Source organism: Charadrius vociferus, unplaced genomic scaffold (assembly GCF_000708025.1).
Source record: "Charadrius vociferus isolate BGI_N301 unplaced genomic scaffold, ASM70802v2 scaffold1038, whole genome shotgun sequence".
NCBI lineage: Eukaryota > Metazoa > Chordata > Aves > Charadriiformes > Charadriidae > Charadrius > Charadrius vociferus.
The window spans coordinates 208398-227146 of record NW_009649630.1 but is presented as its reverse complement, the minus strand read 5'-3'; the positions used below and the strand labels follow the sequence as shown (position 1 = coordinate 227146).

Below are 18749 nucleotides of genomic sequence, written 5' to 3'. Positions count from 1 at the left end.
GGGGGGGGGGGGGGGGAATTTGAACACGGTGGCTATTGCTTTTATTTCCACTTAATTTCTAGTGGAACTGATTAAGAATGATCATTACATTTAGACAGCAATCAACCAGAGAGCATATTTCTACTCCTTTCTTGGCACCCCAGAGATTAAGATTCCTAAAAATGTAATGCAAAGGAGAACAAAGCAAACACGATTTAAAAGTTCAGCACTTAGTCACAAAGCCGAGGAAAGGGCTGGATATACTTCCCATAAATGGACATCTCCAACATAAAGATTATACACACAATATTGACCTTTAAAGCTGGCTACTAGCTTTACAGTAAAGTCAATAATGAAATAAACTGCCATAGTATGCTACCCAATTAATCATTTGTTTGTTTTCATTAGAGGGACACTTGCCACAAACAGTTCATCCCAAAATTTAGGCGTTGTAAACCTAAAATGAGCAGAAATTCCCCTATGGTGTTCTTGCAATTTTTTTTTCCTGTAAAACAATTTATTAGAAACAATAACTAAGGTTTTCTGAAGGTGCATATGGGAATTTGAAAGCTTAACTAGGGAACTATAAACTAAATGATCTATTTTAATTGGATGAGACTGATGAAATGCAAAAGAGAAAGAAGTATGCATTGAGGAAAGTAAACTAGATGTAAGCTGCTTAATGTCTAATAATTTTAAGATGTAGCAGTGGTATCCAAAAGAAAGCTGATTTTTATATGTTGTTTTTTTAAAGTATGTGATATGTGACTGACAGTGTCCCTTTGCGACGGTGTTGGGCTGTAAACCACAGTAATTCATATTCACATGAACACACACGTTGTAAACTTGAAACATTGGAGATTAAACAAAAAAAAAAAAGGAAGCACATGGTATAAAATGATAAAAAAGATTATGCTAATAAAAGCCAAATGGCAGCAGGAACAGCAGCAGCAGCAGCTAGAACTGCTGGATAAGGCGCCGGCGCTGTGATGTCTTCCGCAGCAGTCGTCTGTAGTCATAGGGATTATCTTCGGTTTTACTCTCTTCCAGGGGGCTTTCTGCAACCCTCGACCTAGGGATTAAGCGCAGAAGTGTTTTAGAAATTAAAGTCAAAACATTTACCTTGGCAAACACTCCTAATCGACTGCTCAACCTCCACCCTCAGAGGAGGGGGAAATAAAAGGAGAGAGAAAAAAATATCCCCTGACTTTGTTAGGCCTCTTCCTGTGCTACATAAAGCAGGCACCTTGGAACAAACACATTATATACTAAAAGCAGATGAACACAGAAGAACAACGTGTTCTTTTAGGAAGGGGACATAATAAAAGGACATAAAAACGCTGAGAACATGGGGGTGCTTTGCTGTAGTGTTTGCCTGATGGTTACTGAACCAGATTTTCAGTTGGCGTAAATTTGTTTGCTCCATTTTTAACCTGCCTGTGGAGTTCACTGTAAGTGTCCATCTCTCTTCATTATTTTTTTTTTCAGACGGCAAGATGCATTTTGGAAGCCACCTCTGAAAGGCTGGAATGGTGACCTGGCACCAGGTGTTACCACGGAGCAAGATTAAAAATAAAACTCAGTTATTTAAAAAGTATATTACTCTGAAATAATTACAAAAAATCTGTAGTGTTCTACACTAAAGGTGTAGCCCATCACTGGTCCTACACCAGTAAACTGCCAAATAAAAAATACTCAGTGCTTCGCTTCTGTAGACTGAAATGACTGTAGAGTCTTTAGATCCAGGTGACCCCATTTGAGAGATACTGAAGTGCAGAAATGTTTATTAATTGCATTCATCTGCCTGCAGAGGTAACAGTGAAAAGTTACACATACTTTTTTCACTATGGCTAATTAGGATGCAGCAGCACACAGTAAAAGGTAAGAAATTCCTTTTAGTAAGCTCAGTAGCAAAATTCTCATTCATCTAAACCACACCTCAGGGTTTAGATTTGGTGTAATTAACCACCCTGGAAATGCAACTTTTCCAAGGGATGTAAACTATAGGGTAATTCCCGGAGATTATTATTTTTAATTCCATGCCTTCACAACACCTTCCTAAAACTAATTTAGATCCTACCTAAAAAAATGTCAAAATAAAATACATAACTGGCACAAACATTTCCTCTATTTCTATGGATACCATTTCAAATTCAGTATTGTGCCAGGCTTAGTGTTTCCCTTAAGCCTTTGACCTAGATATTTTCCAAGTCCTTCTTACATATATGAAGACACAAGAAGGTACAAATATATAAAGATATATAAATATGCGTTTTGCACATGCAGTGTGTGTGGGTGCATTGGCAAGAGTGAGAATATGAATTTCCTTAGCCCAGCAGAGGTCACCCTCTATGAAGTCTATGTGGGGACAGAGGAGGTTGAGCAAACCCTCCCTTTAGGGTTTTTCTCCTGGCTGCCCACCTCGGTGAGGTCCACCGCAGGCTATAAACGCTTATGCTGCCACAGGACAGCTGGAAAAGGAGGCAGTCAAGCTGGTGTCTTATCTGCAGAAAGCAGGGAGAAAGTTCAGCACGCATCCACCCTACTTAAAACCTAAGCAATCAGAAATACAGTTTTTAGGTTCTGCTTTAGTTTAATTTGATTTCTGATCGGAGATTTACAGCAGGATGTCTGTCCATCCCATCTGGCACTTGGGAAGCCAAAAACTAGCAGGTAGGCTGAACACCAATCATACCAGCATTTGGCCCTGCTGCATAAAGATGGGAAATTTTCAGCTATACATTTTACAAGTTAATTTGGCAAGAATCCACGAATAAAAAAAATAGATTTATGTCTAATTTGAAAGTGGATATTTGTTTTTATGAATCTTTTGAATATCTCAACAAGGATATAAACCTTTTGTTTTTTTCCTATTATTATTTTGTATGAATTACCGCTCAGTAGCTCTTAAAATTGAAGTCCTGCGCTCAGCTGGGTGTCTCTTCTTTCTTGTGGTAGAACTGCTGTCCTTTGAGGTGCAATCAGTAGATGAAATTTCATGGTAGTAGATATCTAAATCTAGCACTTTGCTCAGACTGTTGATAAATAAGTACACCAAGTTAAGTTTCACTTTTCAATATTATAGTCAACATTCAAAAAAAGGCAACCAAATGTCATTATTAGTTGTGTTTATGTGTTGACGATCTAAGGAAAAATATATATAAGCACAAGAAATCAGTCTCTGAAATGTGACTGCTGTACGATGCAGATATTGAGACTTTTGAAATGCTAAATACTTTTAGATGTCCATAAAGCAGACATATATGACTGAAATTGTTTGGGTTCGCAATTATACTCAATGGAGAGGCATTTTTATGGTATAATTCATCTGACCTATTTTAGATATCTCCTTGAGGAAGAGAGGAATCATTTTCCTAAAGATTAATATTTTTTTCTCTGACTACAAGAAGAAAGTCTAAACCGACTACTTCAGATATCGGTGCCAGTAATGCAGATGTCTGTTACGTCGTTAGATGAATGCTATCCAGGGTATCATATGTACAAATAAAAAAAAATCCCAACATCCAGTTTAGAATGGCTGAGGGAAAAATAATATCCTAAAAGCAACCTGAAAAAATAAGTTCAGAATTCAATTCTCACATTGGTAGAAACCAGAAATAACTTATTGATTTCAGTTGCTATGTTCTACTAATACTGAGTCAGCACATGAAAGAAGATGCAGTCATAGAACTGGTTATCTAGATTTAAGATGAGTGAAACCTAAATGTGGCCAAATGTGAGAAAATACTAGATTTGGATTTTGATTTTTTTTTTTTTTCTTTTGGCTAAATAGGAGACAACAATAGGTGTGATTTTTTTTTCGGGATCAAAATGACATCAGAAGAAGAGCTGTAACAGACCAAACATGGGGGACATGGACATAAAGTGAATCCTTTAAGCAGCAGCACAATCAAGTGCAATTTAAACTGTGGCTGAATGAAGCTAGATGCTGTGAGCACATATTATGTGCATGTAATGTCATGTAATTTCCTTTAAGATACATATTTTAGATACAGAGTTTGCATTCTGCAACCTCAGCCGAGGATAGTGCTAAGAGCCCATTCACGTTGCGTCTATGACCAGGCTGCCATAGCACGTGTGCGAGAGGACCACAACAACGTCACTGGGGAGCAGCAAAAAAGCTTAAGTATAGAAACATAAATAAAATAAATCTATGATGTATGTCAGGAACTGTGAACCAGGTCTAGAGCACATGTAAGGATCTAAGATACAGAAGGGCAGAATATATCCATTGCTTCCTTTCTGCAGAGATCCATCAAAATAGGTGTGTTACGCTGTGAGGAAAAGACTTCTGGTTGAAATTTCAATGGCTACTCTTCTTTACCTGTTATTAATAATTATTGTTTTAATTTTTTATGATCTACTTCCAAACACTCATATGTATTTTAGGAGACAATTTTAGCAGGCTTTGTATTTTTGCTAACAAAAAGAACTGTTTATTTGTTTGCTTTGACTGGAATTTTAAGCACCTTCAATTATTTTCTATGTCAGAACTATCTTTGATGTGGACCTTATCTTAACTTATTATTGTGCTTGTGTTGCCATGGTAAAGGGCCACACTGTACTAAACTGAATGATTGAATTCTATAACGGATTTTTGTCGCTGAAAATGGCATATTTTAACTTTGTATACGATTCCCTTCCTGTGAATCACCAAATTATTATGCTTTTTTAATGCTTTATTCTCCCGGTTGAAGTACAACTAAGAACTATTTCTAGAGCACTAAAATGACACTAGTGAGATAATGAAAAAAATTACCTTTCTTTTCTTGGTTTCCGTTTTTCGTCTTGTATTGATTTCTAAGAAAATACAAAGTAATTAAAAAACTAAAAGGAAAGCTTATGCAAAGATACAATTCATCAATACGTTAGGTAGTAAAGTGTTGTACGTTTTTTGTTAAAAGAAAATATAGAGAATCTAATTTCTGACCAAGTGCCCCAGAAAAATCTCTTTTCAGAATCTTTGAGACTGAGAATGGGATTAGCATTGTTACTCCCAAATTGCAGTTGCCATACTGTTAAAAAAGCTAAAGCAATCACCATCAGAACAAAAAAGGAGATCTAAAACTTTAAAATATCTATAGTTGTTTTAATGAAGTTGACAACACTATCTCACTGAGGCAAATTTACAGAGGGACGTTTAAAAAGCAGTATACTAGGTGGCAAAAGCACCTTTAGGATACAAAACATCCAGAAATGCAGAGGAGAGAGATTTATAGGGAATGTCAGTAATTTCTTACCTCTAATAGATTTCTGTCCCTACAGCCAAAACAATGCTATGCTGCAGCATCTACAGCATCACACTTCAAAAGCACACTTCTAAGTGCAGATGGTCTCAATTTTGGTCTTAGTTGTGTTTCTCGCAATTGAGTGAAAACTTAATAGAATTAGTGAATTGTACCACTGCAAAGTCACTGAGAACCAGAAATCCTGATGGACAGACACTTCTTATGCAGGTAAACGTACAAGACATATCATTTCAAAACGCTAGGCTGGTCTAAAGAAATAAACTCCCAAATAAACATTTAGTGCCTTGTATGAACAATGGGCTACTGTGAGACTTCGTTTATATCTGTGCACCATTTTAGCTCATTGGATATGCAAGGAGATGAGAGAGAATGGCAGGTGTCTAATTATTATCTGTAACATATCGTGAGAGAAATATCTGGTTTTGCCGAAGACAGGAAATTTTTCGAAAAATGCACTCATATTGTGTGCCATCACTTTCAGGTGATCTGGGCTTGATAATCAGCTGCGAATACCTGCAGGTCACAGAGATTTTTAATAAGGTAGAAAATTCATGATAGCTGGAAAAGCTGACTGCCCTCAAGTTAGAGCTCAATGACTTGCCCAAGGTCTGAGTTTAAGAACTAGTAGGTCTCCTTTCTAAGCTTCAGTGTATAGATGTTTATACCGAACCCTTCCCTTACCAGTGTTAGGAAAGCAGGCTTCTCTTTCTCTTTTTCATGGCTTCTTGAAAAAATAAAACTAATTGAAGGTTATATTGATTAACAACTTGAAAAACTGCTGCTAAAAATTTGTTTAAAAATTCCCTGGCCTTACTGCAGTTTTTATTCGCACTGATGCGATGGCTGTTTTCTGATATGGAGCTGGCCATGTAACAAATTAGCTTTCACAAAATACTCTGTTCCTGACTGTATAGTCTCAGCTTTCAAAATCTGCATTTACTTCAGAATTACACTTCACCTCAGAAATTTCCTAATACAGAATCCAGTGTCTTGCTTTTCATTTCAGTCCTTCATCTCACCAATCTTTCTTTCACAAACCAAATCTTATTGTTCCATGCCAATTTATTTTTAAGAATATAATTTCTTTTCAGAATATCACTGTTCCAAAAGCTGTGTTATTTCAAAGTCCCCATAATAAAGCATAGCTGCGTCTTTTTTGGTATGCCAGACACAGCTCTCCCTAAAGGCCCTGGTGACACCTTCTGTTGAAAGGAGAAGCAATTGCTACGGTTAGTTTATTAGCTGGGCTCTCACCGGCTGTTAAAATAGGTCACTAAGATACAGGCACCTCGAGCAAATGAGTTTAATTGCTTTTTTGTTGGAACTGCTTTCTGAGCTGCTTTTGCATTTTCTCTCTTTCTCCTTGCTTTCTTGCCTTTTTTTCTATATTTAAGGGCACCGAAGTCAAGAGTGGAAAGCAGCCCTGGGTATCTGAACTTGGACCGAAGGCTATATATAGACACACTCAAATCCATTAGTCTCCTGAGCTATTGGTATTTGCCAATTCCTTCATAATCACAATCTGACACATTTGTAAAGGAAGTTACAGTGTGCATACTAATACAGCCTATTTTAATATTTGCTCGCTCTGCAAGATCAAGCACTAATTTAGACACTCAAAATAGCTCTCTGAATGAACCTGTTTCTCTCCCATGACTTACAAAGAAACTACGGAGACCGGACACTTAATTTGGGTATTGAAAGTGCAAATGCTGCTTATGCATATAATGAATGTATATATGTTTAGGTACAAAACTAAAAACTGGCCCAACTCTGAACCTTAATAATTTCAAGTCTAGTTTGAACTGTGAAAATTGTGGCCTGCCTCCTTTCAGCGGGACACAGCTTTTATGTTGTATTAGAAAGGAATACAGGTAATCGGGCAATTAGAAAGAGAGTTTAGGTGGGAATTATGTGACAGTCTTAGCCCACAAAAACTTGCTAAACTCACATGTATCAGAGTGTAGTAAGTGGAGTCTTCTGGATTATTTAACGTCTTAGGCTTCCGTGGCCTCCTAGGGGGTCTCTGCATTGGGTGAGAGTCTTCTACTTTGGCCGCAACTGTAAAAGGCAGAAGATAGCAATGCTTATTTCTTCACAGAATGGGAGGCTTTTACAAAAACAGGGGAGAATTTCACCAAAGGAAAAAAAATATCCACATTGCCACTTTTACGGCTTGCAGTAGCTCAAGAAAGCAACTGTTTGGGGCATTTCCATGACCAGACTGGAAAGGGGAATGGGTTTATCTGTTTGAGTCCTGACTACCACATGGACAGATGCCATGTAACGAATGTCAGGCTGGAGCAGCCCAGCAGTGCGCTGGCACAGGCTTCTCCTTCTGAAAAGCGCTGATGCTCCACATTCAGAAAAGGACTCTGAAGGGTAATGGCTACTGGAAGGCTACCATCTTGTAACAGGGACCTGGGTGGTAGGGATGATATTTTTTCAGACTCAAGTCAATCATTAAGGTGCCGAATGAGGGAACTGGCATTAGACCTCTGATTCAGAGGTTGATCCTCTACATTATCACGGTGTAGATTTCCCTCAAGGTGTCCTGCTGAGGCTGTTCGTTTCAAGCCAAAACATGTACCACTGCGCAACACAGCATGACCATGTCCATTGCATCCAGTGTAATCTTAGTTTAATGTACTCAACTTCTGGTCTCTATTTCTCAAAAACTTTCTGCAAATGTGCAAAAAATGCTTCCATTCTAATGGAAACGAAATCAGGATTTTAACACAAAATGGAACTGCTGTCCTCTGGCAGTCTCCAAACTCAGACACTGATTTGTGGGTTACATTGGTTGGCACATGAGGAACTAGAGAAGTGTCTTGGCTATTTGCTTGTTAAATAGCTATATGCAGTTCTGCTAGTCTAAGATATAGGGCTGCTAAGGGTTCATAGGCTTATAGGTTCTGAGACTACAGAACTGACTCTGGGAGGTTGAGGAACCACAAACGTACAGTGTCATGAGCATGATCACCTTACATTTAGCTTCAGCTATAGGACAAGTTAATAGAGGGATACGGCAATTCCTTCATGAGGAAGGAGGCGGGGGCTGCAGGGCAGCAGAACACCTACGATAGAGACATAGGAATACATACAGGGTGATGAATGGAGTCACAGCACAGTGAACCTTATGCCCAGATATACTGCATTATCTAGTGAGGTTTCAGATTGTCCTTGTCCCATCGCAGAAGTATTCAGAGGACAGTCCATGAGAAAAAGCATGTCCTTACTCACAAATGAATATAGCGTGAGGGTGGAATGAGGATCTAGCTCCCAATGAATTACTGAAGTGTGGTTCTGCTGATCTAATCCTCTTTCACATGAAGTGACTTTAACTCCATAACCCCAGTGTACTAACTACATGTGATTGAGTCTTAGAAGGAAGAATGTATTTTGTTCTCTAATGGCCATCAGAAACCCTTTTATATGATAAAAATAAAAACTCTCCCATGTACATCAGACATCTTTTTAATAAAGGAGGTGGCACAATCATTTTAAATGAGAAACGATCAGTAATACATCAGTGTTGACTCCTGCAAAATTAGCTGTGTAAGTTTTTTGTTATGTGTGATAAATAGAGGCTTGTAAAGGTCATGGATATACAGAGGAGGCAGGATGAATAATGTTAATTTAAATTGTTGCTGGATAGTGATTACATTTATTGTTTTAGTTTCTTATCTGAAATGCAAACTGCTTCTAATATAATGAACGAACAAGTATCTTTTAACATTTTGCACTTAAGAGAACAATGGTGTTTTTCTAAGTCAGGGTACAGATAATTCATGTTAAACAATGACATTTAGATGCAATAAATTCATTTCAGTAACCTGTATTAAATATAAATTACATTCTTTGATTTGAATAGGTATAGCAGGTCTTACTGTGCTGTTATGTGGGCTGTTGCTACCCTGATGCATTTCAAATGGACCACCTGGAGTTATTTGAGTTTCCATTTGTGACAAGAGTAGAGGCATATCTTCCCTGCTTTATTTTTAAACACAACAGGAGCCTAAACTGGAAACAATACCTTAAAAAAAACCCTTAAAATTCAGTGTAGTTGAACAGAAACACCAAACCCCTTGTCTGTAGGATATTTTCAAAAATTGTGTCAAAGACCATGACTGCATGAAAATCTGGAAAAAGAAAATGAAGCCAAACTGGGGGCTTCAGGAAAATCCCAAGGAAAAAGCTCTCATAATACCTAAAAAGTTTTTATTGTCCTCTAAGAATTCATCACTATGTATGCTGTTACGTTTTTTAATTCATCACTGTCAAATACATAAAGCATTATCGTATTCCAGATTACAGTTATTCCAACTGAAATTACTTGCATACTTCTTGCGTATATGCTCTGCAAAGATGACTCCTCTTACATTCAAAAACCATCATTTTGACATTGGTAAAGGCTTCAGTAAAAAATAGCTTTTCATCTCCGTTCATGCACTGTACATATGTATGAATTATTCAAAAGATTTGAGGGGACAGAAATACCACATTGGGGCAGACAGCCTTCTAAGCTTGGAGCTCCATTGTTCCTTTTTAAAATTACATGGAGGGCTGAAAATGCAATTCTGAGGTTTTTTTTCCTCCAAATTACACGGTAAGTAAAAAATAGTTTGATAGGTTTAGCTTTCTTTGTTTCACCAGAAAGTGAACCTGTGATTTCCTTCTGCACTTCGATTTGTGTGTTCATTGCCACTGAAATACAGCTGATTTGGTAGTTGCTTGTATTGGATAACACGCTGCACAAAGTAAAATTTGTTTTCTCATTAGTTGCTGATAATTCCAGAAATCATTTACTTAGTAGAGTTACAGGTGGAAAGCAAATTAGATACCCAAGCCTGATAAATGGTGAGTTTGATGCGTTTATTTTCCAGATGGCCTATACCTTTCTGCAGTAGGCTATGAAGCAGAAAGGAAGAGTAAAATCATTCACTTATTAATAGGCCAATTATGTTGCTTCTAGAGTTCATTACAGAGAAAAGGTTTCTACTGAAGCTCAGGCTTGCAATAGAAAAATATCTTATAGCCTATTTTTTCTTAAGGCTTCAAGTATATCTAGCAAGATCTGGCCGTGTGCTTTATATGTAAAACTGATGCTTTCTATCTAATATTTAAATACATATGTTACAACACTGATACGAGAACTTTCACAACAGCAGCTGTCAAAGCACTTCAGAAATGTCAGGTTGGCACCATCATCCCTGTCCTACTAGTGAGGTAAATGAGATGCACAAAGCAAGACACACCGAGACTTGCTTCAGGTTATGTCCCAGCTAGTCATTAACACAGCCAAGGAGTTGGACTGAAGGAAGGACCGTGCTGAGACTCCCGAATCTGCAGCCAGCCCATGCCCTATGGTTATATCTACCTGCACAGGTCCTGTCAGTGCTGTGACACATTCCTGTGTCTTAGAAGCAATGCATAGGAGGAATTGGAAATGAAAACATTTGATGCTACACAGAGATTCCTTTTAAAGGTTTTACCAACAGGAAGACCAGTTGAACAAGGTGAAAGGGAGAAGGATTTTCCTCAAACTGCCTAAGTGCATGCAGCCAGTACTCAATTAGTCAAAAGAAAGAGGTTTTGCTCTCGTGACATGGATGCTTTGCTTTGGAACCTCAGCAGCGAATGTCAGCCATGCTGTAACCTGTGCCCAGGAAGTCACATCTCTCTGCTGCCCAAAGCTGAAGCAGGCTGTCAGAACATACATTTGATCAAGTGATGATGGAAAGTTTAATAAAAGTTAAGGTCATTCTCCATAAGAATGAATGAATTACAGAGTTAAGGGTCAGCAAAGGCGTGTGAACAGTGTGGCTGCTAGGTAACATTAAAGAAGGTTTAGCAAATCTTTGGAAAATTCCTTATTCCTATCAGTGTTTCTGCTAGCTCGCCTAACGCTACCTCAAAGGCTCCCACGTAAGTTGCACACACACTCTTTGACTCTACGGTGTTCACTTACAAGGTATTACTACTTTCAGCTCACTGAAAGCTCCAAATATACTGAAAAAATAAGAAAAAGGACAATGAAATTTAGGACCAGCTCATTTGATGTCTGTGTATCCTGGACACCACCATGAACTACGGGAACTGCAGAGAGCTGCACGTGCTTGAAACATTCAAGAATGAGCAAGAAATGCTTGAATAAAGATGAATCAGTATCAACAGCCCTTTAGGTTGAACTGTGTCTGCACATTCTGACATACAACGATAAGCTTGGAAGACAACAATCTCAAGGAATCAACCTCCATGGATGCTAATGTAAATGAATGTGTGACTTACAACAGATCTTATACTGAAGACTAGAGAAATAGTGTGGTTACAGCTGTGATAAGCATCTAGGTGATGAAAGGTCTCTATTTATTAGGCCACCTGGAGAAACGGATAAACCCATCTTCAGGTCATTTAAGTGAAATGTTACATGTTTGATTCAGTGCTGTTGCACATCTACGGGGACATGAAGCATAAAGCCAGGCTCAGAATAAAGCAGGAAGAAAAACAAAAGTAAGAGCAATAATTGTATGGGGTTTGTAGAGGGGCTTGGAAGTAATCAGGAAAATGCAAATACAGGAACTGGAATTCCAGGACTTTTTCCAGAAGTGAACAGCTATTACTGCTTACAACATTTATGTGCATACCTTTTTACTGTCCTAACTGTATGCAGTATGAGGATGTAATTACTCAAGTTTGGGATTTGCCCATAGAAAAGCACTGCTCTTTAACATTCTGGTTAGTAATTTTTAGGCATTGTTTATTCATGGGACTTTTACCACAGCCAGATTTGGAAATTAGTTGATGGATGCAAATGCTTCTCAGTCTGGAGAAAACAGAGTAATTATTCTGGCAGAGACCTAGTACGAGGAACTGCAAGAGACTGAGAACTTTCCGACTGCATCCAGCAGAAGTTGAAAGCGTTTAATCTCTCGCACCCGAGTCCTGCTAGCCCCACTGAGAGAAGCAGTTTCATTCTCTGGCTGACACTAATACTCTCACTTTGGAGAGTCTGGTGACCTGGGATTATTGCTATTTAGGAGAGGATGTTTAAGGAAAATGGCTGTACTCCATTTCCATGACCTCCCAAATCTTATGCTCTGCATGGACCTGACCAGCTCCCAGCACAGATCTTCTACATCCTGGCTGCACAGTGTCCAAAAGGCCACTCCAGTAGCTGAGAATGACCAAACAGCAGAAGGGCTTGACTACCCTGCTTTTCTCCAGTCCCACACCTCAGTGCTCCCTGGCTGGCCACTCACTCACAAAGAAGACAGACTGTCCAGTGAATACTGCTCTGCACACCCAGTGCTACACGGGCTCCCTTTTCCTTGCAAGGGCTGCCCACAAACCCCATGCAAGTAGCGCTGCGGCAGCCTACAGCAGGAGGAATCCTGGCTGAAAACCCTGCCCATCTCACTGCTTTGTGGAGCTGAAAAGGTCCTCAGCTGCACCGGAGTTCCTTGTACCATGTGAATTTCATTCTAAATATAGAAAATTCTCTTGCTGAGATTTTGTACTTGAACTGTCATTTAATACTTACAAGGATGGGTGCCATTACTCATCTGGAGAAAAAAGACAACATTTGCTCCCATAATGACCAAATTCCCCTCACTTCAGGCTTTGCCCTCAAAAAACTTGACAGTGGCTATTTGTGCATCTATTCTGACACCACCGTAACCCAAGGCTCACTAGCAGTCCAAAGGTGCAGTCCTGGGATGCAGCCATTATGTTTAGCTGAAAGCATTTAGCAAGCAAATATAACCTACTCAGAAATTCAAGCCACAGGGAATTTTGTTTATTCCAGGAACCCTGTGCAGCTTGCTTTATGCATTTTTATGAATACAAATAAATTCACTTAAGAACAACTTAACCTTGTGGAGTTGAGATTCATTTAACCTCTTTGCTCATATTTTCTTTAAACTGCAGGCTTTGTATTTTTATTAAAATAAAACAGTTTTGAAAATCTGAACATCTGTCACAGTGCGCCATCTGGCTTGCCCCACAGTTCCTCCACTCTGTGGGCAGCAACGTAATAAAATATTTTATCAGAGGAGCGGGTAAATTCTCAAACTTAACAATGGCCACCTACCCACAGACAAAAGCAGACAAGTATTCTATCTGGCATCCAGCTATAATATACAATTCATGTGTTATAGCATATAAAACATATAAAACTAGTGAGCTGAGGAATAAGTGTAAATAAATGTAAATGCCCAAAGTAATTACAAATAGGTAAATACGATATGATTTAAAGAACAGCTAAAGCTCAACAGTCCTTGCCTTCATATGGGTAGGACAGCAAAGGTAGCCCTAGAGGGAAACCTGCCATAAAAGCATATCCTTCTGTCAACGTGTGTGTGTGAAAATTGTACTGTAACACATAATGTAGGCAAGAAGACAGGAAGGCTCCTCCCTGTTTCATAGACAGTGGATCACTCACCATGTCTACCTGCTTCACTTAGCATGACAATCTGCTGCACATTACCTCAAGTCTTTGTTTTGCGTAGTTATCTTACTACATTGCATACAGGAAGAACGTACGATACCCAGAATGCTGATAACTCCTGTGCTGTAGACAGTACAACCTAAATGAGCTGAGCACTGGCATATTTTTACTTAAATATTCTCTACAAGTAGTTAGATCATGTTTGCTATAATAGACATCTACTTAAGACAATGCAGCTTTGTGATTGAGCTCTGTAATGCTTAGGCTCCCACCAGCCCACAGGCAAGCTGGGGAATTACTGAGTATATTCTCTTACTTCAATATCTTGTGCATTGGTCATAGCTGAAAAGGAAACAGTTGTCCTGTTGTGTGAATTCTGTTCAAATGGAGAAAAAGAAAGTTCACATTCCACACGAAGAAAGGCCAGTCAGCAGACTGGTTAGCAGTTACAAATATGGCTGTGGGGATGTGAGAAATCAAGGCTCCGGTCCCTGCTGCCATCGCTCCATACCGTAGGTGAGCAGCTGAGCCTGGCGTCCACTGTCAAACCCACTGTGTTGCAGAGAGTGAAACTTTCCATCGTGGCCAGGAAGGCCAGCAGAACACAGGGCTTGACTAGAACCCAGCTGGCCTTCCTTCATGCTTTTTTGAACTTCATTGTCTGGCAAAAGTCGCCTTTGTTACATTTATGACGAGTAGCCACACAAGTTGTACAAGGTGCTTGGGTCAACAACCCAACAGAGCACACACAAACTACGGCTGCCCAGCTCAGACTAGCTGGGCAAGAAGGGCCAAGGAGCCAGACCCAGCTCAAAGTGTCAAATTTTCACCCGGTCCACTTGTGTAAGTAACGAGACCTTTAACTGATAAAACAGGGATTTGTGTATTCCCTTTCCCTCTATCTACCTCTCTTCTCTAACTTCTGTAGGAAATGTGTAAGAATCAAGAGTTATTTTCCAAAGCATGCATTTTCAGTTCCTCACGTTTATCTTGTCAAAATTTAGCAATATTTCACAGAGTACTCAGTACAATCCCATCAACGACAACCACAAACATTGCTCTGTCTTTAATGAAAGATCACAACACTTTGTCTTCCATTTCACATTTGTTTTCTCTTGCAGACTTTGGTCTCGGAAACAGGCTGAACTGCATAGGTTATCTACCAGCAGCCAGTTTACACTTCGAGATTTAGTTTTTGTAAACACCAAGCCCTCATTTTAGCAGCTTGCCCATTTGAGAGGACTGCACAGCGGGGGTGAAGTACCTTTAGGATCTCTTCAATGTAGCCATGGGAACAGAAAGAAGTTTCAGCATACGTGACAACTGAATCCACAATATTACAGTGAAAACAGTACAATTAGCTCTGGGCAGCGAGGGACAGTCCTGGATCTGGTCCCAGTTGTGCAGAGGCGAGCAAAGATCTCCCCCAGAAGCAGCGCAGAGGCATGGGGCCGCAGAAATAAAGACCCACTCAGTCATCTGCCACATTTGCCCTCATCTTCCTCCACATCTGCAGCCCAAGACACAAGCTGAGCAAATCCCCTGTTATGTCTGTTCCAACTGAAGAGGACTGAGCAGCTCAGGCAGCTCCTTATGAGCCTTTCTACAGGGCACAGGTCTTAATGATCCGCACGCTCTGAATCCCATGTCTTCCACTTTTATTCATCCAGTACTCCTGCCCACTGCCACCTAACCTGCTCCAAGAATGCCTGCATTTTGGGAACCCCCAATGCCCATGTTAACTGGAATATAATTAACTTAAGAGAATATTACCTCTGCAAATATACTCCGAAGTGTGCGAGTTAAATGGATGCCAATTATTAATCACAGAATTTTCAGAGTTGGAAGGGACTTCTAGAGATGATCTAGTCCAACTGCCCTGCTAAAGTAGGATTGCCTAGAGCACGTTACTCAGGACTGCATCCAGGTGGGTCTCGAAAATCCCTAGAGAAGAGGACTCCACAACCTCCCTGGGCAGCCTGTGCCAGTGCTCTGTCACCTGAACCGTAACGAAGTTTTTCCCTGTATTTGAACGGAACTCCCTATGTTCCAACTTGTGCCAGTTGCCCCTCGTCCCGTCACTGGGAACCACTGAAAAGAGTCTGGCTCCATCCTCCTTCAACCCACCCTTTAGATACTTGTAAGCAACAATAAGGTCTCCCCTCAGCCTTCTCTTCTCCAGGCTAAAGAGTCCCAGCTCTCTCAGCCTCTCCTCATAAGGGAGATGCTCCAGTCCCTCAGTCATCTTAGTTGCCCTAATAAAACTTTACTTGTAATTTTAAGGACGCACCCACCAACATGGGTAGGAGTTACAAGTTTTGATAGCCTCAGCTGCATTTGTGGATAGCTAAAACTTCACTCAGCATATCTCTGACAAACTTTGGTAAATTGTTTGACGTAGTACCTAAAAAAATATTTTGTTTTTAAAACATAGTCCCATATCTTATCAATAGCACACACAGCTGAGCAACATATAAGTAAAAAAGATCCAATGTGGAATTTTACCAAATAAATGTATTCCTAGAGATGCTATGTGTAGGTCTCACTATGATTCATTCACCAACCTTAAGCAGCACTGAAACAAAATACCAAGAAAAATGGTAAATATGTAAAACCTGAACAGGCTTGGATATTTCCCTGGAAACTATGTTTCATATATATACTGATATGGTGCTTAGTACAAAAACGTACAGCCTGAGTTACATGACAAGCCAGAGCTAACTCATCTACTAGTTCCCTGGCCTTTAAAAACATGATTAGGAGTCGCTTCTTTAAAGTCCCGTTTACAAATGAAAATTCTGCTTACAGTAAGGTTCAACATTACCTGACTGACAAACATGAGAAGAAAGTCGGCCGTTAGCTTGCTTATCTTTGGACAGCATCACAGGTCTCAGCTGATGTGACAATATCATTTCATTCAATTTTTGCTGCAATGCTAAGTAGTCTTCGGATAATTTTGATATCTGAAATATATAACACGGGATTTTACGTTATTATATGAATACATATACATGTTCCAAGGTAATCAAAGGTAAAATAGTGGACTAGGGAATGACTTTAACAGGTATTGCTCCACTTACTGCAGTGTAGAACCCTACCACATTTACCTCCTCATCCCCCTTAAAAAAGAGGGAGAAAAAGAGAAGAAAAATATGAAGGAAAAAAGAAAAGGAAGAAAAAAAGAAGAATCAAAAAAGAAGGAAAAAAAAGACACGCAGGAAACTCCACACTGCAGCCCAGTCCAGCAGCTACTTCATATTGGTTCACACATGTGAGCAGACTGTGACTTGCTGATGCAAAATAGCTTCTACATCTGTAGGCATATTTCTCTGCACATTTATGAGTCTCCGATATTGACACAGAAACTTTTAGTTTCATTTAGAGAGACATTTCACAAGTTTACTGAATTAAGGACCTTGCCTGGTAAATGCACATTTCAAAGGCAAAGCTTCTGACAGCTGAGACCTGTGATTTAATCTAAACCAGGTTAAAACTAACATATATTTTTTTTGCCAGTGCTCTAACTGTCTTTCCCTGCTTTCTGAAAAGGGTATTTCCTCTTGTAACCCAAAATATGCATTTTTATAGAACACTCATTACAAAATTTTAAAGAGTAAACCCTTGGTGCCACTGAAGCCAGTAGAATAACTTTGCTATTCTGTCATTGCTCAGAGTAATGTGCTCAAGGTATGTATCTGATAAGCTTCTTACCTGCCGCGAAAAGGCTGCCAAATCACAAGCCTCTTTCTCCGAGTCTCCCTTCAGTGTCTTAGAGTCTTCAGCCTCCATACCAGTGCCTTCCCTATCTTTTATTGTTTGGGGATCATTATTTTGAACATGTACTGCTTCTGTTGGCTCCTTTATAGTTTTCTCTTGACTTTTGCAAGGTAGTTTCCCTTCTTTTCTGAGTTGTCCCCTCCTTCTGTAACCCCGGTAACTGCTCTGAATAACCACTGCTGCCTTCTCTTTGTCTTCTGGACCTTGTTTTGCTGCCTCAACTTGCTTCCTTGAGCCTCTTACTGACTCTTTTCTTGTAATTCCTTTATATCCCATAGGTTTCACTGCTTCATGTTTCAGGTGGTTTCTTTCCACATCCCTGTCAGTCCTGGGCTGGACCACAGCAGATTCTTGATTTTGCCCATCTGGGCTGACCATGGCTTGATTACCTCGCTCTTGCTGGGGACCAGGTTCAGCTGTGATTTTGACAGATTTCCTGGATGGCTCTTCCAAAGAGGCCTGTTCTTCACCTTCACCAACATGTTCTACTACCGGGTTCTGCTTCACAGAAGCTCCCTCTCCTTCGGTGGATGTTGTCTGTTGCTCCTGTACATTCCCTGTGTCACCGTACCCAGAGCACTCACTGTCAGCAACAGCATCAGCTTCATCTTGAGTCTCCTCATCTACTGCTTCTTCCAGTGTATCATTTTGAGCTGGCTGCAGTTGTGCTTCAAGGAATTCCACAGCAGATAATTCTTCCTCTGCTATTTTTTTGCACTGTTCCTTTATATTTTTACGGACCCTGTAGCCTCTGTAATGGCTCTGAACAATGACAGCTGCTTCCTCTTCTGTTTTAGGAAGGGCACTCTTCGCACCAGCTGGACTTTCCTCATTATCCTGAAGCTCTTCATCCTTTTCATTTTCGCTAATAGGTGCTGCATTTTCAGATTGTTTCTTTCTAAGTGACTCCCTGAATGGAATAGAGTTTTGGGCAAAAATTATAGCTGAAGGAGATGAAGGAGAGTGACAACTTTACAACTACCTTTGGTGGTGTTTGTGTACTAAATCGCAATTTGATACATTGCAACATGGGAAAGACTTAGTTCATATAACTGGAATTAAGGACAGCAAACCAATCTCCATCTTTATGATCCTTATTATTTCTTAAAGTGAAAAGGGCCATCCCTGTTAAACTCTTCACAGAAAATTGCTAGAGGGACAATCTAGGCTTCATGTGGACTGATAAAACAGTAAAGAATTAATTTAACTGTTAACAAAAACCTAAGGCAGCTTTTTAGCACCTCAAATATGTGTAAATACACACAATCCTAAAT

At 39.7% G+C, this 18749-nt stretch overlaps 1 protein-coding gene across 1 annotated transcript in view; it reads right to left on the bottom strand.

Annotated features, from left to right (window-relative positions):
• Positions 1–936: 936 nt before the first annotated feature.
• MYO3A (myosin IIIA) overlaps positions 937–18749 on the bottom strand; it is a 127065-nt gene continuing 109252 nt past the window's right edge. Inside the window, exons 29-33 of the mRNA XM_009890568.1 lie at positions 17410–18385; positions 16523–16661; positions 7201–7310; positions 4760–4800; positions 937–1051 (exon numbers count right to left, since the gene is read on the bottom strand). Coding sequence (XP_009888870.1) covers positions 937–1051; positions 4760–4800; positions 7201–7310; positions 16523–16661; positions 17410–18385 — 1381 coding nt within the window. The remainder of the gene's footprint in view (positions 1052–4759; positions 4801–7200; positions 7311–16522; positions 16662–17409; positions 18386–18749) is intronic.